The sequence below is a fragment of the Aptenodytes forsteri genome, unplaced genomic scaffold (genome assembly GCF_000699145.1).
Source record: "Aptenodytes forsteri isolate BGI_AS27 unplaced genomic scaffold, ASM69914v1 Scaffold283, whole genome shotgun sequence".
Lineage (NCBI taxonomy): Eukaryota > Metazoa > Chordata > Aves > Sphenisciformes > Spheniscidae > Aptenodytes > Aptenodytes forsteri.
Window position 1 is genome coordinate 532,353 of NW_008794167.1, and position 11,523 is coordinate 543,875.

At 43.3% G+C, this 11,523-nt stretch overlaps 1 protein-coding gene across 1 annotated transcript in view; it reads left to right on the plus strand.

The window, feature by feature from the left end:
- Window positions 1-222: 222 nt before the first annotated feature.
- Window positions 223-11,523, plus strand: part of SEC23B (Sec23 homolog B, coat complex II component) — a 16,503-nt gene continuing 5,202 nt past the window's right edge. The window contains exons 1-15 of the mRNA XM_009281530.1: window positions 223-455; window positions 1,518-1,575; window positions 2,213-2,299; window positions 2,510-2,746; window positions 3,124-3,209; window positions 4,021-4,165; window positions 4,718-4,876; window positions 5,705-5,820; window positions 7,023-7,146; window positions 7,623-7,703; window positions 8,031-8,120; window positions 8,938-9,044; window positions 9,229-9,382; window positions 10,742-10,819; window positions 11,114-11,275. Of these exons, the coding sequence (XP_009279805.1) occupies window positions 235-455; window positions 1,518-1,575; window positions 2,213-2,299; window positions 2,510-2,746; window positions 3,124-3,209; window positions 4,021-4,165; window positions 4,718-4,876; window positions 5,705-5,820; window positions 7,023-7,146; window positions 7,623-7,703; window positions 8,031-8,120; window positions 8,938-9,044; window positions 9,229-9,382; window positions 10,742-10,819; window positions 11,114-11,275 (1,905 nt within the window). The 5' untranslated portion in view covers window positions 223-234. The remainder of the gene's footprint in view (window positions 456-1,517; window positions 1,576-2,212; window positions 2,300-2,509; window positions 2,747-3,123; window positions 3,210-4,020; window positions 4,166-4,717; window positions 4,877-5,704; window positions 5,821-7,022; window positions 7,147-7,622; window positions 7,704-8,030; window positions 8,121-8,937; window positions 9,045-9,228; window positions 9,383-10,741; window positions 10,820-11,113; window positions 11,276-11,523) is intronic.

An 11,523-nucleotide genomic window follows, 5' to 3' on the forward strand; every position in this document is an offset into this window, starting at 1 on the left:
TGGGGTTTTAATTGTCTGGGATGTTGGTGAGAGCACTGGACAGAAGAGATTAACGTAGTCACATGGTTCATTTGATAATGGGATTAACTCATTATAACGTATTGGCTTTGTCCTGCAACGTCTTGTGCCTACATGTAGTTGATCTGCTGACCTCCTTTGCAGGACTGTTGTCCAAACAGGTGACCGCTGTCTGAATGTGTGTTGCTTATGTCCTTCCAGAGCTTCTGCAGACCCATGGCGACGTACCTGGAGTTCATCCAGCAAAATGAGGAGCGTGATGGAGTGCGTTTCAGCTGGAACGTGTGGCCCTCCAGCAGGCTGGAGGCCACAAGAATGGTTGTCCCCCTGGCCTGTCTTCTGACCCCACTGAAGGAGCGTCTTGACCTGCCGCCAGTGCAGTATGAACCGGTGCTTTGTAGCAGGCCGACTTGCAAAGCGGTGCTCAACCCGCTCTGGTATGAATTTCTTGGCTGGGGATGTTAAGAGAGGCTGGATAGTACCTAGTTTTTATCTGAACTTCACTACTTCCTTATTCTCCTTTTTCTCTGCCCGGTGCCTGGCAGCCTCTTTCATTTAGATGTAGTGGGTTTGTTAAAATCCGTGCATGCTTAATGAGATACGTTGAATGGCAGCCCGTTACTAGAGCTGCCAGAAACAGAAGAGAGAGGAGTGCCTTTGGGGAGGCTATTAAAGCAGAGATGATATGGAAATGGCCAGTCCTCTTACATCCCAGAGAATTTTGTGGTGAATGATGAAACTTAGAATAAACAAAGATGCCAGTTATACTGATACTGTCCTCTGGACTGTGACGTTCACTTAGTTTCCTGCTTCCTACACATCCTACTGCTTGTAGGTCAGTTCCAGTATGAGCATCAAGGTTTTCTTTGAAGTTTTGCTGAGAATTTAAGAGGAATAATCTCGGTCCCAAAATCATGTAATGATCATACATACTCACAGCATAGCATTGGGCTGAGAAAAAGCAGGGAAGGCCGGTGAGAGGAAGTAAGAAGAGGTCAAGCCCATGAAATAAGAATATGGCCAGGCTTTACCGCACCAGCAGTTACAGGATGTCGTAACGGGCTGAGGAGAGTAAACTCTTTGGGGCAAGGAACAGCCTATTTGTTCAGTGTTTGCGCAGGATCTGGGTGAATGGCTCCTGCTGCTCTGTGACTGGAGTACTTGTGTGCTACAGCTGTACAAACAGTAAGATGACTGAGATAAGCCCAAGTATAGTGAAAGAATGATTAGACCCAAGTCTTTGTCTGCCAAAGGCTAAGCTTCGGAGAGCTGTCAGTGGTTCGTCATGCTGACAAGCCTGGAAGTGGCAGGGCTGGATGAGCTAATGGACTTTCTGCCAATAGAACAAGAGTCTGAATCTCTAAAACTCTTGTCATTCAAGTTGGACTGTCTGATATTCTGTTTCTTCCTCAGTGCTGTGAACCAGCATAGATAATTGTGAAGCTGTGCTGTAAAATTGTTCCTACAGTTATACTAATTGCCTCATCTTTCCCTTGCAGCCAAGTTGACTATCGGGCCAAGCTCTGGGCTTGTAACTTCTGTTTTCAGAGAAATCAGGTAAGTTGGAAAAAGCATCAGCCCTTCCATCTTTTCAGTGAACATTTTATTGAAGGCCTCCCCTGGCAAAGGATGTTAAGCATAAATTCCACTTTTCTAGATTCCTTTCCTTGGCCTTTTTCTCTTGCTGAACCCAGGCCAGAGTACTTGTTCATGGGCCTGTTTTACCTGAAGTCTTGTCTATTTTCAGTTCAGTTTTGCCAGTGATTTTACCAGCATGCAAGGCATAGGAAGGAGATAAAAATGCTGTTTTGTCCCATGTGTTTCCAGTGTGTTTTTTGCATTTGACGTTTACTGTTCTTGCCGAGTATGAAATTCATTAGATTTGAGTGGACTTTTGCCATCAGAAACTGTCGCGTGGCTAAATGAATTTCAACTAACGCATAGTCGCTGCTTTAGTCCTACCTTTTATTTACACTGGATTGAGCAGCTGTCCGTACTGCTGGCCACTTGTTGTCCGTGCTTAGGAAAACAGCAGTATGGGTCTCTTGTCATGAATTAATCAGGTTGGTGCAGTGGCAGTAAATAAAGAGTTGAATAACCACATCATGAGCAGGGCAGCCTCTGTACTGCAGAGGAGGGCCCTACATTTCTGTCCTGCAACTTCCTTGTCCTAATTTTTTGTTCTCTTTTTCAGTTCCCTCCAGCATATGCAGGCATATCTGAAGTCAATCAACCAGCAGAGCTTATGCCTCAATTTTCAACAATTGAATATATAGTGCAGGTAAATGATTCATAGGGAAGTTTGAAGCCCCTAGAATTGTCTTGTTTGTGACAGATTATGTATGTATTAGATTTACTTAAGATAACGCAAATAAATAACATTTCTGCAAGGTGCTTACGATAGGACTCATTTTTTTCCTTGGCTGGAGGCATTATAAAGTGTCACCTGGCATATACACGTGCCTAGTAAATCCATCTCTTTCCACATTAGCGAGGTCCGCAGACGCCATTGATCTTCCTGTATGTTGTCGACACGTGCTTAGAAGAGGAGGACTTGCAGGCGCTGAAGGAGTCCCTCCAGATGTCCCTAAGTCTGCTGCCTGCTGACGCTCTGGTGGGGCTTATCACTTTTGGCAGAATGGTCCAGGTTCACGAGCTGAGCTGTGAAGGGATTTCCAAGAGCTACGTGTTTAGGGGCACAAAGGACCTGACAGCTAAGCAAATACAGGTATGTTCTTCCATCTCTTAGGCCAGTGGCTTGTTCCTGTTAGCTCTGTTGACACCACTGCTGGTCTTTCAAGCTCTGGGCTCTTGGGGAGGAAGGAGGGTTCAGTGCTCTTAACAGCCTGTTTCCCTCTCAATATCTGTCCTGTCTTTTTGCCTTTGTAAATTCCTTGGAAGCTTGTCCAAGATAGAGTTTGTGTATCTCGCATAATGGACCCATTGATCCATTCCTAATGGGAGTTCAAAGATTAATAATTTCACAGATTTTGATGCATTTAATGCTACAGTATTGCAGGCCTCAGGGTGTATTGCTTGAGAGCAAATAATATGTTTAGTGTTTGAATAGTACATCTCCTCTGCCTCCTCTTTACTATTCTCTAGGATATGCTTGGGCTTTCAAGGCCAGCTGTCCCCATTCAACAGGGAAGACCTCTTCAAACTCCAGAGCAACCTGTTATTTCAAGCAGGTAAGCTGCACCAGCACAGCAGAAAAGCAGGGCAGATGTTTTATGCCCCCTTTGAGGTCACGCTTCTAAACCTGGGTTTCCCAAGAGGAGTCTTTGTTAGAAGATTTAAATGGTATTGTCTTGTCACAGTTATTTCCCTGCATCAAATGTTACGTATGGATGTGATCTACTAGAGCTGCAGGCTATGTATTAGACTTCTATAGTATCTTGGTTTTGCAGTTGCAAGAACTCGATTGCCATTCAGGCTAGATTTCTAATTGAAAAACAGAGAGTAGCGGAAAGCATACTTCGGAAAGCATATTGCTCAGGAGTCATTTGGAACAAGGGCCTGTCCTTTTGATTGACCAGCCAATGGGGAGCCTGGTCTATGCGTAACAATCCTACATACCACCTCCTACCCTCAGACCCAGCAAGTCCGAAAAATGATTGACAGGGAAGCAGTGACCCCTGAACAGTAAAGCTGTATTTGCCTCTGCTGAATACAGTTTTCTCTTTCTCAGCTCCTCTTCTTCAGTGGCAGCTCTTGTGTGTTTTGGTAGTCATTAATCACCATTGAAGTTCTTTCCTATGCTTTATGTGACTTTGCCGCCTTGTCAGTTCCTGATGTCTTGCTTTGATCAAATTTTTTATTTTGCACAGGCCTGTTATCTTGGAAAGTTTGGATGTAAGAAGGGAACATGCCACGTGACTTTTTGCTTCTGATAACTATCTCAGTGCAATTCACATGTGCCAGGAGCAGAGAGGCACTTTCTTTCTTCTCTAAACTGAAAGGACTAATAAGCAGGAAAACATTTTATTTGAATTTTTGCAGGTTTCTGCAGCCAGTACATAAGATTGACATGAATTTAACGGATCTGCTTGGAGAACTGCAAAGGGACCCATGGCCAGTGACCCAGGGAAAGAGGCCTTTACGTTCCACTGGAGTAGCTCTTTCGATTGCTGTCGGCTTATTGGAGGTACTCTTTGTGCTGTTGTTTGAGATGAGCTGGTCAAAGTAAGCACCTGGCAGTCTTTGCTGAGACATGTGCAGGTGTCAGTCCAGCTTGGGCTGCAGAGGTGCAATTTGTCTCTACTGACATTTGACGTGAATAGCACCAGCTGGTGTAGAGTGAACTGGGAGTTTACCTCTAAATGGTAAAATATGCAGGTGTTTAAAGGTCTCTGATTCTTGTGTGTACTGCCATGTGGAGGTGATACTCTGCACTGGGTTTATCTGAGGGTCATCTAAGATATAAGTAAAAAGAACAGAAACTGCCTGCTTCCTATTATGAAGACGTGAAGCTTGACGTAGATCAAGTCTAAACTGGGAGTGCTGTAACTGTCAGGAAGTGCATTGCTATTTATCAAGGTGGCCTGTAGCAGAGACAGGTCCCTAATGACATTGCAGAAACACATTCAGACGCTTCTCTAAAGAAAGCATTGTTGCCATTTAATCAGTCTCTCCCATTTTTTTTCCTTTTTTTTTTTTTTCACTCTTTCTCTGATATAAGTCTTTATTTTTATTTTAGGGCACATTTCCAAACACAGGGGCCAGAATAATGCTGTTTACAGGTGGGCCACCAACACAAGGACCAGGCATGGTGGTAGGAGATGAACTGAAAACACCCATCCGTTCTTGGCATGACATAGAGAAGGACAATGCAAGATTCATGAAGAAGGCCACCAAAGTAGGTGCTAGTGCCTGCTGGGTGTGTTTAAAAACAAAAACCGAATATTGTGTCAGAACACTAAATGGGAGGAAGGGCATAACACAAACTTACATACACTGGTATCTTGACAGCTGTCCAATGTCCTTCCCCAGGGAACAAACATATTCCGTTCTCTTGATGTGGGAACAGTATGTCCAGATACTTGCATGATTGTCCTTGAAGTGCCTGAGCTTTTTGTGTATGTTAAAGTGTGAGAACAGTCAAGGGAAGGGTAAAAAAGACTTCCTCCTAGTTACTTCTCCAGCACAGTCTTGTGCCTTCTCGGAGAAAGAAGTATTTCAGTGTTGTTTCTTAGCTGATGGTGGGTGGAGAGTGTGTTCATCAACATCATTGTATCTCCTCCCGGGGAGGAAAAAACCTGCCTTCCAAGAATTGGTCACTTCCAGAAAGCCTTCTTTGTCTTCCTGGTGTATGAAACAACAGTTAAAATAGTTAAAATGTCAGGCATGAAATGTGCCTGTCAGCTTAGAGGAAGCAGTATGACACCTGTTCTCTTAACTATCACCTGGAACCTTTGGGTCTCCACTAGGTTATCACAGACAAAGATCCCATGCAATTCATGCACTCTCTGTATTTGCAACATGCAACTCAAGCTCATCCAAGTGCAAACATCCTAGGAGGGAGAAGTGTGCTCCAGCAGAGCAGTAAGAGTAAACAGCTGTTTTCTTACTGTAGCACTGGTAATTGCTTCATTTGTACCTCATGTTTCGCATGTTGGCCTCAGCTGGAGAGCAGAAGAAAAATTGCCCATTGCGGCATCCTAAACACCGTGTATGTTTTCCCCAGCACTATGAGACTCTGGCTAATCGCACTGCAGCCAACGGGCATTGCATCGACATCTATGCCTGCGCCCTGGATCAGACTGGACTGCTAGAGATGAAGTGTTGTGCAAACCTCACCGGGTATGTTCATAGCAGGAGAGCACAAAGTTGGCACCTGTATTTTTTTTTTTTTTTGGAGGGGGAGAATGGTTCAGAAAGCAGTTAAGTTTGCTGTCAGGGCAAAAGGGTGAGATTTCTATCGTTCTGTTCTAAACTGTTGTTTGAATTTGCCAGGAATTATATGGCAAACCTCCCCTGCTCCCAGTCCACATTTCTAAAGTCTCAAAACAGCATGTGAATTAGCACTGCTGGTAGAAAACTCGATGTCCTGCTTTGAGAAAGGTATTCTAAAGCATGCTGCAACATGTCTTGCAAATGCCTTCTGCCTCTTTGGGAGATAGCAAATATCCTTTCCAGAATTGATGGGATAGAGATGCCGTGCTTTGTGGTGTGTGCATGACTGAAGTGCCATCAGAAGAGCAGAGCTTCGGGCATGGTGGGTAGAAGCTTTCCTTGTGTGGGCAAGATTTTCTCTGCTTAACAGCTCACTTGCACTTTCTCCAGGGATTCTTGGCTTCCCTGGATCTAGTTTTAAGTGACATCTCTAAGGGTTAAATGTCTGTGTTCCGTATTGATGAAAACCTTATGGTCTCTGTGAGGAAGGCTGTGTGCTAAATTGGGCCTGTTAGGCACTCATCATGTCTTTTATTGGCCATTTTAAATCTGCTGCGTCTGGAGACCAAAGAATGGTTTGGGCAAATGCAAGGTGTTTGTAAATAATCACATAATCCTTAGTAAGCAGAAGAGAGATTGTTTGACCCTTTGGTTGTGTTACTAAGCCCCATCCGATCCGGCCTGGGTTTACCAAAGCACTTAGGGGAGGCACAGCACAGACCCATGCACCCGTCTTCATGCTGCAGCGGTGCAGCCATCCTGTTGGTAGTGTGGGTGGTTCCAGACGTGCACCCAGCCCTGCTCAGGGGAAGCAGGCTGAGCAAAGCTCTTTTCTGGGTTGAGATGCTTCTAACATGAGCGTTTTTAAGGAGCTAGAAATATAGTTGAGAAAGCAAGCTGGCAAAGATGGAGCATTAACTTGTCTGGCTTTGGAGGAGGCGTCTGTGAATCTGTGTTCCCTGATGTGAATTCCACCTATGCAAAGGCATGCTTTAAAACAGTTTCTGCATGTGTTTGCATGCATGAGAGTTGGAGGAATGTATCCTTTGTGCTTTACTTCTAGTTCCCAGTTGCTTCAGTTCCTTTGTGTATTGTTTTTTCTTTCCCAGAGGACACATGGTGATGGGAGACTCCTTCAACACTTCTCTCTTCAAGCAGACCTTCCAGCGGGTATTTAACAAAGGGTTCAATGGGGAATTTCGGATGGCTTTTGGTGCAAGTCTGGACGTGAAGGTGAGAGATTAGTTTCATTGGATGACATTAACTGGGAAATACAAGTGCTGTTCATTCAAATTAAGTATCTGGGGTGTAGAAAATTCTACGTGTTTTGAGGTCAGCCGTAGTGCCTGTTTTGGGAGAAGCACCGCACTGGAGTGATTGGAGGGATTTTTATTTGAAAGCTTATTAAATTTGTGTTTTGTTTTTTAAAAAAAAAAAAGGCAGCTGAGCTCAGCCTCTTCTCACTCAGCAAGGAACATTTCATACTCTCTCCTGGTCACTATAAATATGTCTTCATATTAAAATGTGACTATGTAGATTCTCTAGCACTAGGTGATTTGGGAAAGTACTCAGAGATACTTTCCCTGACAGCCATGTGTACGCAACATGTGATCAAAGCTGATTTAATCTGTGTGTATTCTATTTGACTGACTTGATTTAAAAAAAAAAAACAAACAAAAAACCACACAACTGTTTTTACCTTGTTCTAGACCTCTAGAGAGCTGAAAATTGCAGGAGCTATTGGACCATGCATATCCCTGAATGCTAAAGGGCCATGTGTCTCTGAAAATGTAAGTTTCTGATGTGGAAAAATCTTTAATAAAGAAGTAAATAAACAGTGCAAAGTTTCTGTCTAGACCTACAGCTCAGCTAGAATGTCAAGAGTTTTCAAGAAGAACAATTTGGAAACACCCCTAGTAAAAGACAGTCTTTCCTAGACTAAATTCTTGTCCCATAAGGCTTTCTTTTAACTGTATGTCCTTCAGTAATTTCATTCACACCCAAAAAATAAGTCTAGAAGGCCTGCCATGACTTGTACCTCTGATCAGAATTTAACATAAGCTTGCCTTATGTGCTGCTGGAGACAAAAATACTGCTTTCTTTCCAATTCTGTGCAGGAGCTTGGAATTGGAGGCACATCTCAATGGAAAATTTGTAGTCTGGATCCCAGCACAACTCTGGCCATTTACTTTGAAGTGGTAAATCAGGTCAGTCCTGGCTTCTCTCTTTTTTTTTTTTTTTTTTTTTTGTCGTCTTTTTTGCACACCAGTATTTGTTTGTAACAGGGCCAGGAAATGCAGCGACATCCCCTGTGTTGCAGATGAATGGTTGCAAAGCAACCAAGTGTTTTGTGCCAAAGAAATAGTCTCAGAGGTTGTTTTCATATGCATAAACTGCCTAATATTTTTTGTCTGTACAAAACCTGCATTCTTTCCTTGTCTTCTTCCTATGGTATTTATTTAACAAAGAAGAAATTGTCTTTTTGCCAGTAGGTGCTGTGGAGAATAAAAGTATAAATACCTTAAAATTCTTGGAGAGTTGGTCCTCCAAGTTGTAATAACTTGATGGCTCAGAAGCAACTTTTGGCTGGGGAAGTTTCTGAACATGTGGCAGCTAGAAAGCTAGGAAGGCTACCCCAAAGGAATTCTATTCCACCTGTGTGTCTCTGTCTTCTCTGCTGTGTAGGCTTGTTACTGTTGGGAATAGGATGGTGGACTCGCAGGACCTTTGCTCAGACCTTGTACTGCCATTCTTATGTTCATTGCTATAGAGATGATAAGTTGCTGCCATCCTTTAAGGAACAAGCTGAGGAAGTGTCATGCACAATATTAAATGGGCCCAGCACCAATTGACTCTGAGGGCTGCTGGAAAACAGAACACTAACAGATGTGTGTCTCTTCTGTAGTTCATCTCTAGCTTGTACTTATTCTGTGATTGCTGAAATGGTGCCCTGGAGTTCTCTGTAGTGTACAGAGTTACAGAAAAGCCAGCCCCTTTTGAAGGCTTATGTTGTTTCATTTGCAGCACAACGCACCAATACCTCAGGGAGGCAGAGGGGCAGTGCAGTTTGTCACTCAGTATCAACACTCCAGTACGCAGAAACGCATTCGTGTCACTACCATAGCCAGAAAGTAAGTATCTCCTGCCAGTTCTTTAGCAGAATGGCAGAAACTTAAGCCGCAGTCTGTGCTGGAATTTTTCTAGCTTTTTGTTGCATGCATTGGCCACAGGGTATCTGGCACAGGGAGGCTGAATCTGGTTTGGGTTTTGCTGAAGGTAAATGCATGTAGCACTAACCTTTTACTAACCCTATAGTTGGGCAGATGCACAGAGTCAACTCCAGCATATAGAAGCTGCATTTGACCAGGAAGCAGCTGCTGTGCTGATGGCACGACTGGGAGTGTACAGAGCTGAATCTGAGGAGGGACCTGATGTTCTGCGATGGCTGGACAGACAGCTGATCAGACTGGTAAGACCAATAGACTGCAGTTGGGTGTGTTCTTGATTTTAGTAACAATGGTCTCGGGAAATGAAAACGCCATTCTTTTTTCAGATTGACTTGCTTCATTTGTGCTCTGATCACAGTCCCATAGTTGTAGTACACAATAGCTCAGAAGCCACTATGATCAGGGTAGGTGAACATCCCGTCATGCTGAAAGGGTTAAACCTGCGATTAAAGAAGTGATAGTGAAACACAGAATAATGCAGGTGGGAAGGGACCTCTGGAATTCTCTGGTTCAACTCCCCTGCTCAAAATAGGGCCCGCTTTGAAGTTAGAGCAGGTTGCTCCAGGTCTTGTTCAGTTGAGTTTTGAAGATCTCCAAAGATGGAGTTTCTCTTGACAACCTGTTCCAATGTTTGATCACAGTCACTGTGATTTTTTTTTTTTCTTTTCTCCTGCCTCCATCAGAATTTCCATTTCTCCAGCAACCCACTGGGTAGCTGTAGACAGTGGTACAACTCCCTGATCCCACTCTTCACCAGGCTGAACATACCAAGCTTCTTCAGCCTCTCTTTCTACATGAGGTGCTCCAGCCCCTGACAGTCTTGGTGGCCTCTGCTGAACTCACTCCACTATATCCACAGGGAGCCCAAAACTGGACACACTACTCAGATGTGGGCTCACTGGTGCCGAGTTCAGGGCAGTAATCACTTCCGCAAATTCATACTGTCTTTTTCTTTGAATTTCACAAGCCTGAATTGCCTAAATCGGCTCTGGCTTTGTCCAAACACCCATGTGGAGTTGATACTAACAGATGTGGCACATCAGACACTGAAAAAACAGGACCAGTAGCAAATAAACATTTGAGCGCCAAAACACACGTGGGCATGCCGCATGCTGAAATGATTGTGGAGTTCTTTATAGTTAAATTGCTAAAACCATTGATGCTTCTTATTTTCAGTGAAATGGTAGTGAAATGCCAGTCTGCTGCTGCTCTAGAAGGAAGTTGAGTTGCTGCAGAAGTGTTTCATAGTGTACAAAGCAGCTTAGGTCTAACAGTATTCCTGATTTAATTAAGCACTATTTATTTCATTCTTAGATAATTTCAATTCTAGATTTAATATATATATATAAAAATAGATTGAATCATCATTCTCATTCCAGTAAGACACAGAAACCACTGACTTCAAGAAAAATAGCCTGTAAATTTTATATTACTTGTTATTGTCACGTTCGTGCCTTGGTTGCTGTGTTTAAAAACAACCAAAAGAACACCCTTCCAAAAAAAAAAAGTGTTAATTTCCTAAAAAAAGGAAAAAAAAAGAAGGGGGGAAAAAAGAAGAAAAAAGAGAAAGACAACCAAAGTATCCATTTTGCTTCCAACAGTGTCAGAAATTTGGACAGTACAACAAAGATGATCCCAACTCCTTCAGATTGTCAGAATCATTTTCTTTGTATCCCCAGGTAAGAACTTCACTTCCCACAGCCGTGGGAAAAGTATGCAGGGGTGAGTGACAGTGATGATAAAAGATCTTGTACCATTTATCAGATTCAAGAGGGGAGGAGCAGATGCTTTTTTAATTTGGTGGGCTGATCCTGTAGTTCAGTGCTGCAAATGACTGATAAGGGAAGGACTCTGAGGAGTTAATAAGGGGTAGACTTTTTTCAAAGAATTTGCTGTTCAGAAAGATTGGACTTGGATGCAGAAGCCTTGGCAACTTGCTGACATTTCTCTTCTCACTCATCTTTCTGGTGCAGTTCATGTTCCATCTGCGACGCTCCCCATTCCTGCAGGTCTTCAATAACAGTCCAGATGAATCTTCTTACTACCGTCACCACTTTGCTAGGCAAGATCTGACCCAGTCTCTCATTATGATCCAGCCCATCCTTTATGCTTATTCTTTCCATGGACCTCCTGAGGTGAGTCCCTGTTCAACAGGAAGAGGTGGATCAATCCAAAATAATGAGTATTCAGTCAGAGTACCACTATTTCAGCAAAAAGGCCCCTACGTATATTTTTTTTAATCAAGGTAATTATTAAAGGATGAAATGGGGCAATGTAAAATATGAATTGTGTTTTCAGTAAGCTTACAGCTTTGATTAAAAAAACCAAAACCACCAAAATACCCCCCCAAAAAACAACCTTCCCCCCCTTCCCCGCCCAAGCC